This window comes from Fulmarus glacialis, unplaced genomic scaffold, assembly GCF_000690835.1.
Source record: "Fulmarus glacialis isolate BGI_N327 unplaced genomic scaffold, ASM69083v1 scaffold6538, whole genome shotgun sequence".
Taxonomy (NCBI): Eukaryota; Metazoa; Chordata; class Aves; order Procellariiformes; family Procellariidae; genus Fulmarus; species Fulmarus glacialis.
In genome coordinates this window covers 50,173-75,414 of record NW_009226228.1, presented here as the reverse complement: position 1 = coordinate 75,414, position 25,242 = coordinate 50,173, and the positions used below count along the sequence as shown (strand labels likewise).

The 25,242-nt window shown below is 37.0% G+C and overlaps 1 protein-coding gene across 1 annotated transcript in view; it reads right to left on the bottom strand.

Annotated features, from left to right (window-relative positions):
• The window catches only part of LOC104080358 (OTU domain-containing protein 7A-like), a gene marked incomplete at its 3' end in the record, with an annotated part of 77,439 nt that overhangs the window by 10,489 nt on the left and 41,708 nt on the right, over positions 1-25,242 (bottom strand). Inside the window, exons 5-7 of the mRNA XM_009582730.1 lie at positions 24,057-24,211; positions 4,372-4,554; positions 1,084-1,302 (exon numbers count right to left, since the gene is read on the bottom strand). Coding sequence (XP_009581025.1) covers positions 1,084-1,302; positions 4,372-4,554; positions 24,057-24,207 — 553 coding nt within the window. The remainder of the gene's footprint in view (positions 1-1,083; positions 1,303-4,371; positions 4,555-24,056; positions 24,212-25,242) is intronic.

Sequence of the window (25,242 nt, the reverse complement as noted above, 5' to 3'; positions counted from 1 at the left end):
CATTCCTGCATTATTTTATACTGCTATTTTTTCCAGAAGAAGGCCTTCTGAATACTGTTTGGGGTTTTTGGTTTTTTTTCCCTTAAGTATTTATTGTTTGATGCTATTATCTAAGTATGTCTTGCTTTTCAAATACCAAACCCAAAAAATGAGCATATGACAATACACGGTAAGTACTCAGAGTGATACCAGATTAACAGAGGTCCTGCCTAAATACTATGATGCAGTGCCCTGATCAATAACAAGCAACAGTTTATCAGTTTGAACACACACAGTATCACTATGCACCGAGTTTCGAGAATGAACTCTCAGATGAATACATAGCGTTACACAAGCCAGTACAGCAATCAACAGAAGAAAGCAACTGGCTATTTGATATTCCACAGGCAGCCATGAAATCTGATTTTATAACTCCTTTATATCACCAGAGTTGGGCATTTCACTATATAGATGTGTTCATTTCATGGTTCATTAATACACCTCCTATTTCATAAGGCACAGATACTAATTTTAAATACATCTCTCCATATCTTTCAAAACTGACTTGAAACTTTAAACTACTAATAAATCTGAATTAAAATGAATTTTAAATTTTCTCACTTTTTTCCCCTGGCAATAATGAAGTATTACTTTAAAATTATTTTGTTTCTTATTACAAAAATAATAATCAATACATAAAATACATGTTTAAAAACTATTTTCTCAAACTGCAACAGCACTTAAAGATGTTTCCTTTGTTAGTCACTGCAATGTAATTTCCTCTGGAGAACTGGAAGTACCAACCCCCTCTGACCATCCAGACTCACGTCCTTCTCTATTGCATGACTTCCCCATCAGTCCTCCTTTCCTTCCTCCCTCAATTTCCTTGTTTTATTAGGTAAATTTGACAGTTTTCTCTATAATGTTTTAAAAGAAATAGAGGATCAGGGTATGAGTCATTTTGCAAAGAGCACAGTATTTGCTTTTACTCTCTGGCATTTATTTCCCATGCAGGATGCGCAAGCTCCAGAAATGAAGCATGATTAGAAATGTCAACCAAAATGTCAGATTGCCCAGCTGCTGACATCTGAAGTATTTACCCACCTGCTTGCTCCAAAGCAACCATCGTTGCCTGCTCAATTAAATCACGTTCAATGAAGCTTCTGAAATCTTCACTGTACACGCTAAGGTCTGGTAGTTGGAATGTGTAGATGGGCATCTCCAAAGGAAACTGTTCATTGCTGCACTCATTTGCTACATGTGATCGAGCAAGGGAGACTATGGCTGAGCTGGCATGAGAAATACCTCTGGAAAGACGCTTTTCTGTAGAGAAACCAAAGAGACATTATAGCCTATAAGACTACATAAAAGACCAGTCAACACCAAGTCTGGCGAATGCCTGTTCATTTCACTCAGGAATTTATTCCACTTCTTGTTTGTTACCTTTTTTGGGTTATTTCCCTACTGTAAAAGATTGCTTAGTTCTTACTATGGATCCCTATGGCAAGTCATAGGAACTTCATTCTCCTTCTAGCAAAATAGATAAACAGTAAAAGTAACAAGATATGAAAGACGAGTATTTTTTAAAAAAATTTTTAATGTATCTTAAGTTTCCAAAGATACATTGGAAGAAACATTTACTGGCAGACAGATGATAATCAATTAATGTTTTGAACTTTTAATTTGACTTCTTGTGAATCAAAAAATCCAGCATCCTGCAATCACTTCATATCGAATGTGCCATACGGTTTTAATCTCAGAACAATCTACCTGAAAGCAATTTTAACATCATTATGCTGAATTTAAGACAAACTCCGTTTTTATGCCTATGTGTTTTCTAAAATCCCGATCCAAGAAACAATACACAGTTCAAAAAGAATGATGAAATTAACAAGCCTGGTACAAAAGAATGCATTATTTTATCAAAACAACTATGAGCTAATATCTTATAATTTATTGAATTTCTCTGTGGACAAATGCTACATAAGGAACAGTAAAGGGTCATTAAAGCAAAATAAGCATTGGAATATTAAGAAAAGGACAAAATATTACTATCATATCATTTCACTTTACTATATGGCCTCAGTTCTGGTATCAGCAAATAGGTAACAGAAATACTCTTCAAGTGCTTAAACCACGAATCATTCAGTCAAAACTGACAGAGATATTTTCTCTCTGTTTAGTTTCTGCCCCTGTACTCCTGTTTATATTTTTAAAAACTGAAATGTACGTTTTGTAGCTGCTTAAAATTCATGTTCATCAAATGTTACTAGCCTTCTCTCTCAGAAGTTCAACACTGAGCATAAAGTTTCTTTCTGCACCTGAGAAGCGGCACTCATTAGAACCACGCTACCACTGCGTTTCTGTGCTTCAAACTGACTGACCTCAGGTCTTTTACTGAGTTGCGCTCTCTCTAGCCATCCTTCGCAATGGGGATTATCTTAAATTAATACTAGAAAGTCTCCTGGGCATTTTACTGAGTTTTATTAGTGAGTTGACACCAGGTTTATGGAGTTTCTTATGTTTTTGAATACGCAGAAAGCTTCCTGGTGGGATTTACATAATGTTAAGTTAGATAATATTTTCATTGTTTTTCCTTGGAAATGGGTACCTTATCATACTGGAAACTTTTGTAAAAAACTATTTGGTGCAACTTCACCTCTGTAGCTTCATAAATACTACCACAAACTAGCCTTTAGCGATCAACTCTCAAACATGTACAACGCTATATTAAAATAAAAGAAGTTCCGGTACTTCTGTGCCTTCAGAAATTAACAAAGAAGCTTACTTAAATGCAGCTTATCACTTAAGCTAATAGTGTTTTTAAAACATCTCAAACTGACTAATGGTTATTAAAAAATTAATTTTCCTGGAGTTTGTGAACTTTTGTTTCTCTAATGGATCAAAGTTTTTCCAATTTTAAGAGCTAAACTGCACTCCCTAAAATATCCTAAACTGGGGGGAAGAGGAGAAGGTTTGATTACATTTGCATTTCTTTCTTCTCCCTGTACATCTCAGCTAAATCACTTTTAAACAGGGGAACTGAAGTATAGGATAGCATCTCCGTTTGACATCCCCTTGCTACCACTCCATCACCCCTTCCCACCATGGTCCAAGCCCTCACCTGTTGGCTGCATCCTCCACTCCAAGTACCTTGGTCCATAACAAGACCCCCCTTTCCCTTCTCTGCTCCTCCCTGAACATCCTCCTCACTCCAGTTTCACGTTTCAGTCAGAGGTGCCTCTCTGATCATGAAAGCGTCAGCTATGCATTGAATTGGAAGCAAAGTTACTGTCCAGGTAATTAAACTTACCCCACACTACCTACTACACCCACTAAAATATCAAATGGCCATTTCAGTGTAACTGGGCAGTTTAATAACATGGAATTTTAGAGTGAGCTATATCCTAATGAAGATGAAGGGACACAGTTTTATCAACTACGGTGTGCTACTCTTTCTCCCTTTATTTGTATTCAGTGCTTTTAAGAAGTCATAACAAGCACTACAGTTCCTTTTCTATCGATGGAAGTTAGCAATTTTAAAAAAGCTTTACTGACACTCCTAAGTACTGATGTCATTTCCTGTTTAATAGAAGGGAGGACTTTCTGTTCCTTCTAATGATTGCATAGAAAGCCATCACCAAGCCAGTGCTACTACCTCCCTACATGACAAACTGTCAGACTTGTAGATTGATTTTGGTGCAAACGACAGTTCCTTGATAAGGAACTGTAAATACAAAAAAATATTAAAAAAATGCATTCCAACAATCTGAGATAGTGATCTGAAATACAACCTATAAAAGATCTGCAAACAAAAAAGTAAATTCTAATGCTTATCATCCTGTACTGGAAATCAACTGCTAGAGGTAGTTGACTCATCTTTTTTAAGGTTTCAATTTCTATTTGGCAGGGGATAGGAGGTTGTCCTTTCTTCTGTGGAACCATAAAAGAACAAAATTTTAAAGCTGAAAGTTATTCACAGATTTCTTACACCCTAATCACACACTGTAAGTAAGAACGCAAAGATTGAAATACAGATTTTTAAACTTTTTTTTTGTTTCAATAAGCATAGAAAACTACATATAATAGTGGTCTGTGACACCCTCTAATTAATTCCTTTTATATGTACCACAAGACTGCTTGGGAACAACGTATTTTTGTACTTTAATCACACATTAAAAAAAATAACTTGCAGAACTGAGGCAAAGCTCATGACAACTGAAACATGTGAAAAGTAGGGTCCAGCAGCAGCTCTGTGAATCCCATCACAAAGACACGATTCACAGGCTAATGGCACACATTGACTTCCAACTCCCTGCAGACAAGCATACCTTGCAAGCAGACAAGCTAGAAAGCTGCTTGTCCACAAAAGCCCTGGAGAAGAGCTCTTACCTTGAGCAATGTCATCCTGCCTTTGCAGGCAGGGTCGCTCAGCCTTCGTCACCTGGGGAGGCTGCTCTGGCTCCTGCTGCTTGTAGTATTTGCCCTCATTGAACACCTGTGGCAGGTTGGCTGTGTGTACCTGCCGGAGCTGCTCATAGTCACTCAAAGCTGCTGTCAAGTCCCAATTTTTGCCTGCCAAACAGCAAAAGGACATTCTGCTCACATCTGTATGTGACCAGATTGATAACCTGGGAACCATCTTCATATGCACTTAAAATACAAACTTAAATAGAGAAATCACTCTTTCTTAAAGCATCAGCAATGGAACAGAGGTTCTTTGAATAAAACATTTTACAACCACTCCTCCCTCAACAAAAATGCACAGTTGTTAAACACCTTGAAAGTACACAGAAAATGGACAAAGATAGAAATCTTTTTTTTTTTTTTTTTTAAATTTTATTTCTGTTTTAGTTTTCTTTTATCATAATTAGAGAAGATGTCAGGAAAGCTCTTGTCCGACCTCCTGCTCAAAGCAGGGTCAGCTATAAGATCAAACTAGATTGCTCAGGGCTTTATTCAGTTTGGTCTTTAAAACGCCAAGGATGGAGACTGTACAACCTCGCCGGGCAAACTGTTCCCACATTTGACTGTCTTCATGGGACCTATGTCCACTCTGAAACTCTCTCGTTTCAGCTTATACCCATTGCCCCTTGTCCTCCTGCCACGCACCACTGTGAAGAGCTCGGCTCCGACTCTACCACCTCTCTGGGCAACCTGTGCCAGTGTTTCCCTACCCTCATTGTAAAAAATTTCTTCCTTATAGCTAGTCTAAATTTACCCTCTTTTAAACCCAATGGTTTAAAACCATTCCCCCTTATCCTGTCGCAACAGGTCCTGCTAAAAAGTCTGTCCCTGTCTTTCTTATAAGCCCCCTTTAAGTACTGAAAGGCTGCAATAAGCTAATCTTTATCTTATACATCAGAAAGAACTTGCTCTCTCTGAGATTTTAAAAGTCTTTTAGAAAGTAGATAGAATAGGACAGTGTTTTGTAACAAAACATGCAGTAAGACAATTCAGTCAGTGTGGTTCCATGTCTTTGTGAGCTGCTCATGGAAACTGCCAACACCGAATCCTCTAAAAAATTTGCTTCCAAGCTCCCACTTCATTATATTGCTATGACCCGCAATAACAGAACACAGGCTAGTATCTGCAGATAAAGAAGTCTGTTTAGTAGGTGGTGAAATGGTACTTGTCACTCCCAAAAAATAATAATGAAAAAAATGTTGAATTGTTTGTATGTTATTTTCAAAACAATCCTGCTAAGTTAAACTACCTAGATGTCCTAGCATTCTCCAAGTACTTTTTTTTAATTGGAAAATTACAAATATTTAATAGTAAGAAAAAAGACCCCACTAATTATATGAGATTTTCACAGCATTCCATGAGCACTTTTTCTGGGAATTCAAAAGTAACCTGATTCTGACTAATACATGGTTTATTACACCATAAAAGATTGTCACTTTACGTACTCTGAGAAGCTACATTACCTGAGTAGCAGCAGTTAAATATAACTTATTTGCTTACACAAAGGAGAATAAGCTAAAAACAGTACAAAGCAGTTTTATACAGATAAAAGAAAGTCTTTTACTGTAACAGTCATTTCTGTGAAGAACAAAAACCTAACTGAAGTAGGAAAAAACCAGCACAAACAGCTGTTACCTACAGGGTTGAGCTAAACTATCTCAGGTTTTGAAGTACTAAACAAAATTGTGAAAGGAGAATTAGTATCACCGAGCAAGAATGTTATATATATCTTGAGTAGTCCATAATATATACCACCATGTCAGTGATATGGAATCGTTATGTATGTTATGGTGTAATCTTCTATTAGAAAGCCTGTAGGGCAAAATGTAAATTCAGTGAAAATTGTCAGAGATCCTAGAATAAGCACTTGAGTTATTGCCAGCATTTTTTTTTCTAAAACCCCATGTAGATTCAATGGCTATAATCCAGTCAGGGCTCTGCTCTAACTATATATATCATCTGAATCTGAAGTTGGCCAACCCAAAGATCAAAGAATTCCCAAGACTGATGTGTTCACATATCAATGTTTGGAGTAGGGATTGCTTTTCTTTGGTCCTGTTTTTAGGAGGCACTTACAATATATTTTTAAAATCTTCTTCTCAACCATAAAGACAATAAAGAAAAACTTTTTTTAAGAAGTGAAAGTAACAATAAATATAATTCTAGGAAATGTAGGTTTAAACAGAACAGTATTACCCGAGTATTGGCAATACTGCAAGTCCAGTGCTACGTGACACCCAGCAGCAACCTGGGTTTATTCAGTACAGATCCTTAAGTAACAGACCTATATTAATGGAACACAGACAGCATTCCTCTAGTGTCAGGGCATTCCTTACAGGTCACCTGCTCAAGATATTTTCACCTTTAAGTTTTGAAATCTAACAAAAATCACTGTGCATGTGCTGTAAGCAACTGCTGTGTTACGGGGCTTTGATGTACGTAATAGGAAAGCAGAAAATCAGTAGACTAACAGAAATCCCGCTGTCCTTAGTTTTAAGCCAAATGCAATGATCTTATATAAAAGCTCCATCATAAAAATTACAGTCAGCCTTCAGAAACTAGGCTCACAATGTGTTGCATTTAAAACTAACTTGCATTGTGACTCTTGAGTTACGCTCCATGGTACAATGTAGCAACTGAACTTCTAATACAGACTTGAAACTACACATAAAAATAAAATTTCTGTATCTGAATGTATCTTACATGGAAATTTTTTATTTTCAAATCTTTCCATCTCCCTGGAGTTGTCCCCATCTCCTGAACAAAAGCACCAGTCAGCACCACAGCCTTGAACTTCAGAGGACCAACATAGGAAATGATTACGGGACTCACTTTCCCCAAATTTGCTGGAGCCTCCAAGCATCAGAATGCAAGAAAAAAATTCAACCGAAATAGAGAACATTTTAAGCACATTCCCATCTCCATGAAATAGTGTTTTTGAATATTAGCCACCCTAACTGACTAGCATAAGTGTTTTCAGCTACTCTCTGTACTGGAAGCATGTAAGCTTGCCCCCTTTGCCAAGGCTTCCTCTTATTTTGGTTTATACTTTCAAAAGTAAATACAAATGACAGACCTTTGGTTCTTCCCATTGCCCGTAAAAAAGAGGAGAATTTATCAGTTTGGGAGGATTAAAGAAGAAAATTCATAAGTCAAAGTGGAGGAAACTGGAGGCAGCAAAGAGAATTAGGGGAAAGGAAGAGAGGAAAAAAACAGAGGCATTTATAAAAGACACTGTGTGAAGAAATACAAATAAGTACCAAAATTTAATGCAGTGTAAAATAAAAAAAAAAAGTAATCAGATCTAAGAAAAAGTGGGATGTGATTTCGACCACAGAAACAGACTGCAGAAGCAATGGACAAATTGGGAAAGGTTATTAAACTCAGAGATGTCCAGAGCAGATGATCTGAACAAGGATTTCTAGCAGTGTGACATGGCAAGTGAGAAAAGTTTCAGCTGGAAGTTCCTGAAGAAACTAGTGGGGCTTATGATTGTGGAGATGAATAGAGCTGTCTCCCTAGCTCTTCTCCTTTAAACTTTGCATACCAAAAGCTTTTGAATTTCTAAAGCTGTATCTTACTACATTCCAAACTAAGTTTTGAAAGAAGAAAAAAACCTGAGGTATGCTGGGTCAGAAATGACAAAAATAAATCCATATAACATTGAAATAAAACATATCCCCCCCAATGTCTCATGGGGTAGGTCCCTCCTTCCAGTCTTGCTACTTGTCCAACAAGTTTCAGCAGCCTTCTGCTTTGGAGTGGCCTGCATACAGTCTCTTTGGGTCCCTAGGAAAAGACTCACTCTTTCTATTTATGTATGTCTGTTCCCAGTTCTTCTCTGAAATCTCCTAGACCCTGCTCCTCACACAAGTCCCTACTCTGTCACATCTTTTTTTTTCTTTCCTATCCCACAGAGGTTACACCTGACATAGGGCACTGACATGCCCTCCATCGCAAGGCTGAAGGAGAAGCAACAGGTAATTAATCTATTTTGCATAGTTTCATCAACTAAATTAAGTCAGGTGAGACTTTTTGTTGCAATCTGAAGGACAAAAACAACACAAGACTATTTTTCAGATTGCCCGCTTTTTTTTTTTTACTGTTACTTATCTGATGCACCCTACTGTTCACTGACTGCTAACTTCTTTGTTTATATGACTTATTACTGTATTTAAAAAGATATTTCACAGGCATAATAACGTTATTTCAGTACACACAATCACATCAGATGACAAGTCACTGGTAGTACCGCATCAGTTAGTAGCAACTGAATTGCTCCAAAGCAGCATTGACACAGTGGGTTTACATGAAAGGCTTTGAGTTTCTAATGGTCAGAGAACATCAGTCAGCAAAAAGCTGGAGCAGCACAAAGCTGGTTCGAAAACACAGGTAATGAATCATGATCAGGACGCTGGAATCAAATTAATTCACTAACTCAACAAAAAGAATACTCTTACTGAACAATTATTTCCAGAACAGCTGCATGTGCTTTGTGAGTCAGCAGGTGCAAAATTTAACAAGACTGAAAAGGGCTCTACTTTAAAACCAAGTGTTTCTAGTGTGGAGAAAAAACAACAAAACAAAAAAAAAGTGCAGCTGAGTAAGGAATGGAAGATGCACTCTGACTGAGGGCTGGTACTGGCACTTTAGTGTCAGAGACAGCAGGCATCTACATGAAAGGGAAATTCAAAAATAAACTCAGTTACACTGAAGTTTCTGTCCTAAATAATAGTTGCTTGAATAACAACAGGAGGCATTGTCAGCCTGAAGAAAAAACAAAGACTTAGATAAAAAAAAATATAATTTAAGAAGCCACTTACGCATTTTTGCCTTACCACCTCAAACTGGATTAGTAAAGGGTTAAAAAAAAGATGCTAAAGAACCTCAAGAGCAGAACTCACCTCAGAAGCATTCCAGATGATTCAGTTTTTCCTGATCATCAGAGAGGACTGCTTCCCCCCACCCCCCTCTCTGCCCTATTTAGACAACTTGAAGAGTCCAAAAAGTGTTCAGAAGTGGGTTTCCCAGTGATCTGATGCTCCAAGACCAAGCTGAGAGACATAAAATTTTCCCAGGCCTTGGTCCTGGATCCAAAAAGCCCAGCTTTCCTTAGGGCGCCTCAACTGGGGACGACATGAAAGCGCCAAAAGTAGAAGAAAGGGGCAGGAGATGAGAGCCGAGTGTCCAGTGGCAGGGCTTTCTGTGGTAGGTTCACTGGACTCCAAATCCCAGGCTAGAAATAAGTCAAAAAGGAGGCAGCGATCAAGAGCATTCTCTATGCAAGAGTACAGGATCCACAAAGAGTACGTTCTCACCTTGGAACACTGCTCTTCGGGTATCACATCTTTAGTGATCACTGGGGAAAGCTGTTTGCTATTAAATCTAGCTTTTGAGGGAGGGAAAGGTTGAGGTGACCTCATTAGAACTGACCACATTATGATCAGAGAAGACACCTCATTCCTTCACCTTTCCCAGCCCTTCCACCTCACCTTCCTGTCCTTCTCAACCTGTGGACACCATCCTCTCCTTAGAAAACATTTGATAAAATAAACCAAAGACCAAGACCTAGATTTTTATTATTTAGCCTTGACTACTACTGTTTTCCTCTTGAGGCACACTAGCAAGAAAACCTGTCCAGGGACAAGACTGGGAATTAAATGGACAAACTACTGAACCAATAGGTTTGTCAGAAATTTAGAATAAAACACTGTGATTTTCCTCAGACTCTGCAGCAAGGAAATCGGGTGCATGCCAATAAAGAGGTCAAACCAAACCAGAGTAAACTTCACAGGACAAGAAATATTCCTGTAGCTGTTTTTTTGCATATCTGGTTCTGCCCCAAGCTGCATCATCTATAGGCTGCATCATGCACAACACTGGATCCATGCACTATGTACATACACATGGCATAGCACTATAACAAATGTAAAACATTTACATAATTACTTTTTCCTGAGTGGAATCAGAAATGTTGTACTATCAGACAGCCAAGGGTTTGTTTGCCCAGATATTATTTTAAAATATCACCACTTCATTGATTTTTAAATAAAATAATGTATTGCACAGTTTTAAAAAAGCCCAAACAATACAACTATATAGTGCTCTCTATTAGAAGCTCTCTTGGAAAAGTTTCAGAGTGACCTCCTGACAAAGTCCTGATTTCTTTCTTTCAATAGATATATTTCCAACTCACACCACATTTTAATAAGCTGATCAGCTTGAAAGCTGAAATCTGAAAGCAGAAGAGCACTAGAAACTTTGGACTTTTGCTTTAAACTGTTTGCTTCAAGACTTATCACATATTGTAATTTTTTAGATGAGAAATACACTCTGCCTTCATAAAGGTAGTACGGTTAGCACCACTCAGGTTTTACAATAGTTTTCACAGTGCTTAGACAGCAGCATTCACCCTTGTTTTTCTGGAGAATAAAGGTCCATCTTTTTTTTAACCCCGTCTCTCTAGTCAAGTCTTCAACTTGATTATGCCGTGAGGAGAAAGTGACTTCTTAATGCTCTGCAGCACATGAGTAATCCTTGCTTGCTCAATGTTAAGCACATGCTTTGTCAGATCACAACTCGTACTCTCCAATATCAGAAATCAGGCACCCATTAAGCAGCCTACGCTAGTTCTACCGATACTAGATTTTACGTTTTTCAGGCAGATAATATTCAGGCAGCAAGACCTGAGCGACATGCTATTATTTAGTCTTTGGGTTTTTTGCTTTTTATTGTTTTGGCTAAAACAGCATAGTTTAGTGGGGTTGTAACCGTTAATAAATCTATTGTCTTTCACTTCTTAAAACAGATATAATAAAACTAGAGGACAGTTATCATTAATCAGTAGGAATAGCAAGAATGCAACTATAAAGCACTCCCCCCCGCCAAGCTTTCAAATATCCACCTACTCCAATATGTTAAAAAGAACATTTGAAAGGTCACCAGCAATTCCTGATTTAATGATAAACAAAATGCTAGAAAGGATGCAATCTGAGATGGGGAACTGGGAAAGATCTAAATAGCAAGGACCACAACGAAGGGCAACTTGCAGCAACAACATATACACAGGACCTGAGCAAAGGGAATTTTAAAAGGGGCAGGAAATGCTGCCTAAAGCTAAACAGGACCAAAAACATGTAAGAAAAAGGATGCAAAAGGGGAAGGTTAGACAGAATTAAACAAATTACAATGTAGCCTATGTTTACAGTTCATGAACTGCTGGTGCACATATCTAAGAAGCAGAAGCAATAAAAAATATCCAGTAAGAATTAACGTGAAACTTACACAAAACAATAAAGAAAAAAAAAGAAGCCAAAATGCTACATAGCTCACAGAAAAAGCAACTTGGACAAGATTACAGAACGATGTATTTCAGAAAATAAAAATGAGGTCTACAGAGGCACAAAAAGACGATGAAACTGAACAAGAAACTAAGCTGAAAGGAAGAGAGAGCGTCATTTTTCAGTGTGACAAATACAAGAAAGTAAGAAAAGGAATTTCGGTGAGATGGCAGTAAAATTAAGATGGACACACCTTTTGGAATTTTTAACCATTCTAATCAGGTAAAATATCTGCCCATCTACTTTACATTTAATGCCATTTTTTTCGTTAATGAAACTCACACTTGAAAGCAATACCATTTAGAAAACATTTTTTAAAAAAAGAGAGAGACTACTGAAGAACCAGTACCAGCAATGTAACTTTCAAGGTTTTTGCCACCATTTCTTAAATATTTTACTATCATTGACTGTATTTTTTACTAGCGAATTGGAAAAAAATTACAATCCCACTATTACTAAAGCTAATGCAAAGCATCCACAGGAAAAAAAAACCCTCCCCATTAAAAAAAGTTAAAAATTCAACAAGTGTCCCTGCCCACAGAACAGAAAAAGTCTTGCTGGCAGATAAAACTTTTGTTTTCAGTACCATCCCAATCATTGTAACTCCTTCAAATCTACTGCAGAGAACATGCCTCTGTGACTCAAATTCTCCATGCCAGTGTATAGAAGGGTGTTCTTGGCATAGCAGCTGTCCCACAAATACAAAGCATCAGCTGTTAGGTGGGAGGCACATCATCTCCCCTTTTAGCCCATTTAACGGAACCAGCATTTTACATGACACTATACTATGGGTTAGTAACAAATCAATTGAACAGGCACAGGAATTTTTTTTTTTTGCTTGATTCATGTAGTCCTTCCCATTACGAGGCTAAAAACTACCTGTAAGGATGTACAATCGGAGATGTTTACAAATGACCAGACAAAAATCCAGTATTTGGCAGGCTGTATAACATACTTCTAAAAACAAAATCCAGGGCTCTTATTCCATCTATGTTCTTCTGTGCCATCTTTTAGCTTAGATTTTGAGCAGTTATACATGTTAAAAAGTAAAACAATATCAGTCTCTACCTCGTGACTTCTTCCTTCCAAGAACACAGGAAAGAGTTCTTAGCTGAAAGTGTTGGCTGCAAGGCTGAGAGAAATGAGTAACACTCAGAGTTTTACAGCTAGGTCTGAACAAGACCAGTCCTCACAATAGCATGGATTCATAGAGTAAATCTAGAACAAGTGTTACCATCTTGACTCGCAAGTCATCAATTTGACCCAATGGAATACAGCCATTATGGGACAACATAAAGAGAGAGGGCAATAAGCTAACTTTCAGGTAGAGAAGAATAACCAACCTGAGGAAGGCACTGATTATCAAGACACAATCTATGAAATGGACTTGTAAGTTCAATTTGAAGTCAACACAGAAAGTAACACTCCAGGCTAATGCATTTATGATGATCTCTTGCTAATCTACTGGGATTCACGCTTCTGTGTAGTTTTACACTGAGATGAAATAATTTGAAATAATCGGGTCCCCAAGAACTCTACATTAAGGGCTCCTCACGAACAAGGATGTGCCTAAGATAGACCAACTTAACTGCAGCAAAATAACAATTTTTGCTCCTGGGGTTACATGGGTATTCAATTGTACAGGAGAATTCAAAAAGGCCTGAAGGTTGTGGATTGATTTAGCTCTCCCAAAACAGAGGAAAGCCTTTGAAACTCTTCCTTTTCCTGTCAACCTCAACTCTGTCCTATCTAGGTTTAAAGTTAATTTCTGTGCTCCTGATACCCTGTATATTTGGTAAATGGAAGTGTTCACATTTGCCACAATAGAAATTAAAAACTGAGCATGGTTAATGTGTTTTGTCATTGACAGGAATTCTCCCTGCATACTTGTTTACCTGGGAGGATGTTTTGTGATATGCTGTTGGTTGAGAGGATTCATAATTGCCAATAATTAAATGAAATCTTGAATTTTATTTAGAACCAGAAGGGAATATTATTTCCCTTATACAACTAGGGACATTGTTCCATCATTCTAATATCTTCTCCAAATCTTCGCAGGAGCCTTTATTTAAATGTCTCGTCTGAACGTGACTAACTTCTATATTTCTGTTTTTAACGCAGCATATGTTTACAGTTCTATGTGACAGTGAAGTTACAGTTAACTGTTCTGAACTAGAAGAGTTCTGATATTTTACCCTCACAATTTCATAGGACTTTTTTTTCCATAGGACTCTCTCCAAATATTTAAAATTGTGATTACAGGCACAAAGCAGAGTTATCAACTAACTAATTAACTAGTAATTCCCTCTTCAACTGCAAAAGCTCTTTTACTTCTTCAGTTATTGCTAGCATTGACAATTCTAGGAGATCTTTTACTGGATACAAGCTATTTATTAAACCTAGGAGCTTTAGATGACTATGTTAGAAAGGCATTTGGAGAAATGATAAGCAGCTTCTGTCTTTCAAGATTATTGATGGATTGTTAGTTTTCACCAACATAAAATGATCCTCATTTTGTGCCACTAGCCAGTGAACAATGATTAATTTTTTATATATATATAAAAAAATTTAAATCCCCCAAACGTGACAATCTGTTAAGATACGAAGTCTACCATCAGCTTCTTTCCCACGTAGGGAAGTCTGTTCTTACAAACCAACTGCTAATAAAGCAATCCACAAGTTCAGTTTAAATGCAGTCACTTCTTCCTATCTGGCATGAAGTAGATAAACCAATATTAACAGGCATAAGGTAAGAAGAGGAACTCAAGACCAGCTTTATTCCTTCTGAAAAAAGGAAATGCAAAACTAGGATAAAATTAGACCATAGGTTTTAAAACAAGATTTAATTTTGGTCCATGTTCTCAAAGGAAAATAATGTAGCAAGGACATTTTGTTAACATTTGCCTCATTTTCTGCTAGAACGCAAAGTCACTCAAAGCTGAACAGACAGCTGGAAATGACAATTTTGATCTCTGTATAACAAGACATTGGTAGCAGCTCAGCTTCCTCTTCCCTTTGCCAAGCCCTCCACAAGAGAACTAAAAAAGGAACTGTCTGAGGGAGAGGAGAATAAGAGACTATTTTTGGGGAGTTAGCTTTGTACACTCAATCACATGACAGCACTGTAAATTTCTTTCTCCCTCTCCATTAATTACATGCTTTTTTTCCAACTCCACTTATATACACTATTCTTTGAGGAGACATCTATCTACTGCGTCTCTGTCATTTTCCACAGGGTCAGTCTCCTTTATCGCATACATTTCATGACTGGAAAGCCAATCTCCTGATTTCTGAATTAATGGTGAACTACGCATACCTCAATTAAGCGCTATATAAAGCTGGAAATAGACAGCATTACCTTTATATAATGGTAAAATACTACATCATTTATATAAACAAATGAAACCATTTATACAAGTAAAAGGGCAGTTTTTCAGTTAAATATATTATTTTTGATGCAGTTTGGATTCTTTTTTATGTTTTTATTGATTTTTATTATTTTTTTAATTATTATTATTTTATTATTACTGCCAGTGAATTTCACAAATCTTCCAGTTCCTGATGGTTGTCTATACTGTTGGCATTTTAAAATATTTCATTGTGTGCCTTCCCCCTATATTCAAGTGGTCATTGCCTGCACACCTGCTGCTTCCTGAAAACTAAGCTGTCTTCTAACCGATTTATTAGTAATCTCCAAGTTTATCCACACCTACAGCCCTGGCACTGTAAACCAAATATAGCATAACTTGTTTTAAAGATTAAACTATTTTCTTTAATGGTTTTCTTTCTGCTTTAGGGCACATTTTAAGTAGGTTATACTGAACAACTCAAGGATTACTGCTACTCTATGCATGGGAGACTCAAGGTGCCAGCCTAGACTATCCAGAAGAAAAAGGGACATGCCCTCCTCATTCCTGGATATTGGGGAAGTTGGAGATCAAACACAGCTGAAGAAAAATCAGTTCTCTACGACGCAGACCTAACTGTTTATGCTTAAGAATCTTCGCAAAGCTTAGGTGAGGCAAAGAAGTCTTTCCACTGACTTCAAGGTGTCTTTGGTTCTGGCTGCCATTAACAAGCATGCATATACAAAGATGAGATCTGGAGAGTCTTGCAGCGGATTTCATGTTTTTCTGTGACACTAACCTAATACACATCCTATTTTAATCCTGCACAAAGCAGCGATACACATGCCTACCAGCATGGGCTGCTTTTCAAACTATTTTGCTGAGATTTCTGTGTCTTTCACCTTTGTCGCATTTTGTCAAATTGCTCTGTCAGTATTAACCACCTGAGCATGGGCTTTTATTTTAGCCTGGTTTTAAATAAAATTAGGATTTTTGGTGTGTTTGCTTGTTTTTTTCCCTGTTATCCTCAAAATTAAGTGAGGGCTGAAATCCAAATCTCTGGGTTATTAATGGAAATCTTGTAGCATCTACATGGCCCTAACTTAGCACATTTTCATTGCATCAAACTAAAAGGAAGGCAAAAAGCTAAACTTTCCATTCAGCTCTTCCCATCTTCTGTTATGTTCACCTAGTTCTCATGTCTGAAACATCTCCAGTTTTTCTATTACAGGTGGGGGAAAAGGGGTTGGGGTTTGGTATATAATTTATGATGATAATACTCGCATTACACTTCTTTCAGTTCTTTCACGCAGCAACTGACAGGTTAGTGAAAAATTAAATTATCTAAAAAAGTTTGGAAATAGGCTCACTTTAGACTCACTTCCTTTCAATGCTTTAAATTAGGAAATCTATGATCTGTTCACCTTTTTGACAATCGAGGCACTGACATCAGCAAATAAGAGAATAATGACAAATGCTTCCTAGAACAACCAGACCTAATCTCAGGAAAAGCATTTACTAAATGCATAGCATAAAACTGAAGTTACAAAAAGCATGTAAGTGGCATATGCAGCACTCAAGAGGTCAGGTCACAAAAAGCAAATGAAGTAACAGTTTCAGGTTCTCCAGAATTGTAGAAGTTCATGCTGTCTTTATTTCCACAAGGGGACTGATAAACAACTGTCCCAGCCAGTGATTTCTCAAGAATTTGCAATCACGGCCAAAACAATAGGTACCTACCTCCCTTGGACTTGACTATGTGGATGCAATTCATTTGTCAATGAAAAACTACTGAGGTTTTTTGAGCTTCTTTTGACATTTGATGATTTATAATACACCAGTTCAAAGAAACTGGAACGGATTTAACTTAAAGAAAAACAGTAGTAAAGATCAACAAAGGTTGAGAGATACGGATGCCAACTTTTTCAGTAAAGGAGCAGTTTAAAAAATATATTGGAAATAGTACCTTCATCCATAATCAGCTTATTAGGAAAAGTAAGTAAACTTGAAAGAACATGTATTAGTGAACAGGAAAAAGGTCAATGGGGAATCTGAAAAGTTGGTAAGCAAATATGCAAAACAAAAATAATCTTAAAATGGAGACCCAGTGAAGTTTCACAAAATGAAATACCTACTCTACATAATCTCACATACAGAAGTATGCTTTCAGTTCTTGGGAGCACACAAACAAGGTAAAAACCTCTGAAAGTGGTGAACAATATCTCAAAAACATATGAAATGAAACAGATGAAAGACTCAGGAAGTAATCATCCAAAAATGAAAGTGAAGCTGGAAAATAACATTTCTAAGAAACAAATGGTTTAGCAAATGTTTACAATCCACTAACATATAATTGGCAGAGCTAATGATACATAGTTGAAATTTATGAATATTAATTTACAATTAATTTAAAATAGTTGTAAGCATCTTAATAAATACAGAAGTCCAATATTAGAGTTTTATACCATGAAACATTTAGCCACGAAAATGTTTAAAATTGCTTTTGTTTTCATAAAATGTAACAGCACAAGGCAAGAGCATGCTCTTGGCCTTTATTGGAAGTAAAAAGATTTCAGATCACTGATTTCTATTCTTTTTAACTGGAATCAAGGCGGGAAATTGAAAGTATGATAACATTTTTCACATACTTTTTTATTCTTACTTTTTTTTTTAATCCATTCATACATCCACATTAAATTGCCCCATAAATTATTCTTGTGCTAGACACATCAAGAGAAAATGTTGGCTATTAAAATCAATACTGAACACAATTCTTTTCAAAGAATGCAACTACTGGCACTTAAGCAGAATTATTTTCACTGATATATATCAGTGTATGAGGAACATATCTATGAATGAGATTAAAGGCTGAGTATATATTTTCAGCAATCAAGAGCTAAACAATTAATCACTGAAAAATAAAATGGAGGGAAAAGAAAATGAGTATCAAAAGCAGAGAGACCTGAAACAGTGGTATTGCTGACCTGTAAAACCGAACAGCATGAGAGGCAGATCTCTCAGGTAGAGAAGATTGAGTAGAACAGATGACCTCATTCTGATGTGGAGTTTTGCTACAACCTTAAACATACAAGTGGACTCTAATAGAATATTCTGCTTTTCTGGAGTTCCTATTTTCAAAAATGAGGCTAATCTAACGAAAACACAGAATGCTTCCATTTAATGGAAACTCTTTTACAATAACACAGAATGAACTGTGTCCTTCTACACCCCAAACTGTGTCCTTTTTTTAAAGTATCTGATTGTCTTTCAACCATCTAGTTTCATATAGCTAATAAGTTCCTCATGAAAGACAGGATAATAATACCAACAACCGTAAGTTTAAAAATAGGGAGTAACACATTTTGGAAGAATATTCAGGGAAAAAGAATTGGTAATAATCTTGTGCTGGTGTACAAGACTCAATGTGAGATTTGAATGCAATTTTAAAAAGTGTTTTTAAACTTAGGAAAAGATATAGAGGTTCACACTGTGCTCTTGGATGCTGCTAGTTCAAAATGAAGACTTTGTCTCAAGGAAGGATGTGAAAGGTTGTTAGAGTAAGATTTACTGTGATGGGAATACTCTTGTTTTCAGGTAGGTTGATTGAATAAATTTGCTGTGCTTTTTTTTTGGAAGGGAGACAAACTTCTACAGTCTTCCTTCCTCCTGAATGAAAGTACACAGAGACAAGATCTCAGGTCTGCAGGTCTGTAGCAGATGTTTTTGATACAAAGTGATCTGCTTCAAGCATATCTGATTCCTAACCATCACACTGCGTAATGTCAGATCCAGTTTCCATGTCCCCCGAGTCAAACTCTACACGGAGAGCCAAGCAACTGTCACAGTCACTCTCTCCACTCTATAATTTGCTGACATATGTAGTGCTCATATATTCTCCCCAACCCGTGATTTTATTTATTACCTGGTACAGTCAGCAAATAGCTTTTGGTGTCCTTTTATTTGCATAGGGACATACTCATCATTCTTTGGTTGACTCGTAATTATTAACATAGAAACATCAGGATTTATAATGTCTTGGAGATGCCATGAATTTGAGGACACTTATCTGTAGATGTGCAGGCTCTTTGTTTACTTTAAAGTCTCTGCAAGATTAGAGACGAAGGTGTAAATAGCTATCAACCAAGTGTCCTCCCTGGAGTCCTAAACAATATTGCAAAATCTTGTAGTCATAACCAAGCTGAAAGAACTGTGGTTCCCATTTTAATAATTCAGCTGTAATAGTAGCTAAGAATTTTGGCAGGGCTGGTAGAAAGCTGTTCTTTCAACTGAAAAGAATGATGGCAGTAGTCTGGGTGGCCCAGGACAGCATTCAGACAAAGAAAGCAAGGAGTGCTGCATACAGGAAGAAAAAGCCCTTCAGTATAAAAAGTACAGAAAAGTACCACGAAGAACAAGCAACCAAAACCAAGCATGAAGTGTTCTATGCACAAGACGCTGCCAGCAACTAACAGAGCGGACAAAGAGTACTGCAGCTTCTGATGGAAGACAGATTCTGATGTGGAGACAGATCATCTGGAGAATTCAGTCCAGAAATAGCTATGGCTCAGACATGCAGGCACACTGTGGGCACAAGAAAAAATCTATACTAGTACAGAGAAGGGTAGATGAGAGCCTCTTGAATTGAGAGAGATAAGATGCTGTTTGGGTTAGCTGTACATAATCCCCATGAAAGGATTTTTCGCATGATCTCAGCTACCTTGGGTTCTCATCCTAGAAGTGGGTATGCAGTTATGGGGATGTTCAAAAGCAAGAAGAAAAAAAAAAAAAAGCTGGGGGCAGAAAGGGGAGAGAAGAGTATTCAAGTATTCACACTTTAAAGCTATAAAGTCATTCTAAGCTCTCATTAAACTGAGTTACTAAGCATGCATAGCACATCAGAGAGTGGAATAAACTTTGATTACTCATATGATTGTATATCTTTAATAGATGCATATGAGTAATAAGGTAAACGATTTTGTGCTATCCAAACCTCTGCTTGAAAACAATGCATAATCTCTCCTTTACGATAGTTATATGATTCTGCATGACTATAAATCTAGCATTCTTTGTTATGCTTAATTATTATTTAACACAAATGGTGTACATTTACAAAATACATCCAGTCATAAATATCGCCACTGTTACATTGAACAGTTGGGGAAAGGCCTTAGTTTTGAAATATTTATATACAGTTTAAGGAAAAAAAATCACTGAATCAATCATAACACATAGCTCTATGAAGTATCAGATTGTAATCTCAAGATTCAAAAGTTTTCTTTAACAGCAGAAATGGGCTGTTTACAAATCTACCAAATTATCAGAATAAAATGTAACGGAAGGAAGGTTCTTTATAATGCTCAAGAAAACTCAAGAAAACCTCAAGAAAACTCAAAAAGTAAGACAGGTGACTTACTAAAGTGTAGGTCTATGTGCTGCTAAGTGCTAAGCCCCTTCTGCCTCCACATACCTTTCCTTGTACTTTCTCCAAGCCTGTACATGTAAGTTCCCATAGTTGTGTCACGTATAGCAAGTTATCTACAAGTAGCCTTTCAGACTCAATAAGTAGTATTTGAAAAGTAGGAATGAAACACAAATTGTGCATTGGACAAACATAAACTAAGCCATTTCTAATGCAATTTTATCCACCAATGAATGGCTGACTAGACAGATACAAGGCTTTTCTAAACGTAGACATAGCAATGTCATGAAAATAAAATTAATTTCTTAGGCAGAACTAAGAAAAACAAACCAATTTGTAATTTTGATGCAGCTTTAAAAGTCTGCATTCACATCCATTTTCAGATGTGCATGACAAAGTTCTCATACCATTGAAATAATACCTTTAAGATTTTAAGTCTGTGAAATCTGAACTCCTTAACAGTTAAACAACTGCATAGAATTCTAGAATTGGTAACTTTGAAACATCAAACTGAGCATAGACTTGACCACAAGCTCCCTCTGCAATACTAAAGCAAACTTGGCCAAAGATACAAACAGCAGCATATGCAATGTAATTGCAAAAAGGCAATCTTTGCACTAGAAAAATATATACCAAAATAGCCAAAACATTTCTGTATACATTCTTTTGAATGATAGAGAAAATATAGAGACAGAAAGTGAGACTTGGAGCTCAAGATGTTTAGCTTATCAAAATTAGATAGAAAAGCAATTGGTTTATAGTATTATTTATTTTAGGATACTAATAGCTGGCAAAAAGAACCAGACAAATAAATTAGAACCAATATATGTGTGTATATATATATATTTTAGGTTTTTTTATATCTCTTTATATCTCCATTTCAAATCAAGAAGGGACACTTTCTGGAAGATATGCGTCAAGCACAACAAGCGGAATGTTTTAGTGAGACAAGTAGCTGTGCTCAATACAAAGTTCAACAGAAAAAAAAATGCAGGGATTTTACCAGCAGGACAGGCAGAGTATAGAAACATCAAGAGAGCCAACGTTTAGGACAGCTTCTGGTAATTCAGAAAATCTATATGCAATCTATATGCAATGTATAGATTTTTTAGCTATTTGTACAAGAGTCAGTGTGTATTTAACTCACCCATTTGCTGCCAGGGAGAACACCACATATTGTGCACAATACTGTACTGATGAATCCACAGGACAATCAAAGCAAAACAATTAATATATTAAAATAATTGGACAAGGAAGCAGAAACTGGTATCCTTAATTGTCTACAGGATAGTGAAATTCAAGAAATCTCCCCCAAAAGATGAACAAAGGAAACAGTATTAGAAATGGCTCTGAAAAAGATGTGTACACTCCATAGAAGCATGATATGAACGTTCAGTCTGAGCAAGTTATAAAAATAGAATCTGTGAGCAGATCACAAAGAGAGGAGGGCTATGGGACCGTAGAACTGACCAAAACTTGTGATTACATGGAAATGAGGGTCTATACAAGCAAGTTTTTTAGCTCAAAGTTCTCTATGACAGTCATTTTGGGGCTACAAACTACAACCAAATCTTGAAATTTCTCAAAAATATTTGTGCACACCTGTTTTCAAATTTTGAATTGAAAGTATTATACAGACATCATCATTCCAAGACCAGGTGCAATACATTTGCCTTAGCCTTGTGCACCATGGTGTGGGGGGATTGCTCTTCTGAATACTGTTTATCTTTAAGAAGTTACTTCATGGGTTTCAGTGCTGCTCACAGAGCCCAGAGCATCTACACACTGTGACAACTATGAAAGATGGTCATAACTGTGTGAGGGTGGCAGTCCCTTCTGTGTCTTTTTTAAACAAATGAGAAACCACTGGATCAATTACTGTCCCCCAGCACAAGATATGGCCAGTGTTAGAAGCTGTTACACCAAATGCAGCCGCAACTACATGTGCTGAAATGTTCCTGTGAGCACATCTTGTCCAGAACTAGCAACGATCCCTTCTACTTTGATAAATTCCTGTGTAGGAGGAAATAATTTGGGCTAGATGCATATGTCTATTAGGCTGTTCAGAATAATTAAATTGCTTATTGCTTACTTCATTATTAATATGTATGGTGTGAATTTATTCATTTACGGAAATAAGAAATACAACACAGAAAAATACTATTCTATATTTATTTGGAAGCATTATCCTTTATAGCAACAAAAAAGTATAGCAAGGAAAACAAAATAAGTAACCTCTTGAACCGCCTCTGATACATAGGTACACTTTTTCAAATTTCGGCAATGCTTTATCAGCACAGTAACTGACAATCTGTCCTGATATTGCTAAGAAAAACCTTCTCATGTTCTTTTTCAAAAAGACCAACAGACTAAGACAGACTCTAGCCTAGAATGACAGGTTGATCAAATCAGTCAGACAAAACAGAGGTCTCTCAAATATAGCGAGCCAATGATATTCATAGCTAGGTATTCTAAGGTTTTATTACATGTAACACAGATGACTTGGGAAACGCTACAAAATTGTGTGCACCTGTGTTAATAATAGATCATTCCTTATTCCTGAAAAACCCAGAGTAAAAAAAGAACTTCTAGCAAAATTTAAAACTTTCAGCATACATACGATAAAGTGAGATTGCTCTTGCAAAAAGGAGATATATACCCTGATGTGTACTTTTAAGTTTGCTGTCGCTGTTCAGTAGTTACTTTGATTAACACACAATTTCTTAAAGCATATTAAGATTACAAAAAAAACCAAAACAAACTTTCAGAGAAAAAGTCCAGTGTGCATGTATCAAGAACAGATACATGCCTTGCAACAGAACCGCCTTGCAACTTACATAGATTATCACCTACTCATTTCTAACTTCCCATCTTCACAATTGTTAGCCCACATCAAAAGAAATGAACAAAACCAACTATTACAAAATGCCTTCAAATATCAAAGGTGTCTTTCCACTTCTAAGCTTATAAACTTAAAACAACTACAATAAAATAAATAAAAAGACCCAGTTATTTTTCTGATATGGTTTCTTAGATGTTTTTCAACCTAGCCATTTGACCCCCATACTATGAAGTTCAGGTATGCATATTAATCACTGGGTCCCCAAAATATCTCTGGTTTCTCTATCACTTTACAGTAAGTCCATTTCAGACTAAACTTAGATGCTTTGCACAGTGAGCCAAAACATTTACAACTACTTTCAGACAGCTGAAAATGACAAAATTCAGCTAAAGCTCCCTCCCCTCTCTCCCTGGCACATATGCTTTTAAAGGCATGACTGTTAATAACCTAAAATACAGCAATCTAACACTAAGAACTTTTTAAGGCTTTTGCTGAAAACACCAACCTTAGTATCATCGATGGTCATCTTATTACAAGAGTTGACTTACTAGTCAAAATATTAAGAAATACCTGTTTCGATAGACCAGAGTTCTCTTTTTATGACTGGTTCTTGCTTTAAGCAAGCAGTGAACATAGGAAACACTTGTGTCCTGAAAGCTTACCTTCCAGTAAGTCTCTTGCCAGACCTGGCTCTGCCCCTGTGGACCGAACAAAGTCTGACAGGACTGCATCCATATCAAGAGTCATGTGATCATTCAGAGATGCTGCCAGACACGCAGCAGCAGTAGGACTTGCTGGTTGGCTAGAAGGCATCCATCTGCCAAGGAGAAAAAGAAATGGGATTTTAGAATATACTCCAAAGTGATGTAAACCACATTTTTCCTCTCTTCCCCAAACAAGACTATTAAAAATGCTAAAACATTCAAGATATAGCACATTAAAATAAATAGCATTTGTCATCCCTTTCTGCCTTAGCCTAGAAGCTGTTGATCACTCACACTGGAAGGCTTTCTCTTTCTTAACATTTCATATTTTTATTGATTTTTCTTACATGCAGCTTGTAAATAATTCTGCAACTTGAAGACTCCAATCCAGCTAAACACAGGCACTGTTCATTTAAAGCACAATTATCATAGCATTGTCACTGCTCACACACTGAAGTTCAGCAAGTATTTAAATGTTTGGCTAATCTAGAGCTCTTTTGCCTTACCTACTAATACTAACATATACACAACAGAGCTTAGTATTTGTTCTTTTATTTGCCTTAGTATTTGTCAATACTACTTTTGTAATTTTTAGTTTCTCCACTGTACTGGGCCTGGCTGGGATGGAGTTAATTTTCTTCATTCATTTTCTAGAATTGTGCCTAAACCAGTGTTGATAACATACCAATATTTTAGTCATTGCTAAGCAGCGCTTACACAGGCTAAAGGCCTTCTCTAGTTCCTACTCTGCCCCCCCAGTGAGTAGGTTGGGGGTGGGCAAGAGGCTGGGAGGGGGGGACAGCCACGACAGCTGACCCCAGCTGACCAAAGGGATATTCCAGGCCATATAACATCGTGCTCAGCAGTAACTGGAGTAGAGTCTTTCCAAAGTAGCCATTGCTCAGAGATTGGCTGGGCATCAGTCTGCTTGTGAGAGGTGGCGAGTGATTGTCTTTGCATCACTTGTTTTTTCCCCCCACCTCTTTCCTTCACTTTAATGAAAGTCTTTATCTTGATCCATGAGGTTTTTTCCTTGCTTTTGCTGTTCCGATTCTCTCTCCCATCCCACTGAGGGGTGAGGAGAGTGAGTGAGCAGCTGGTAGGTGCTTAGTTGCTGCCTGGGGTCAGCAAACTCCAGGGCTTT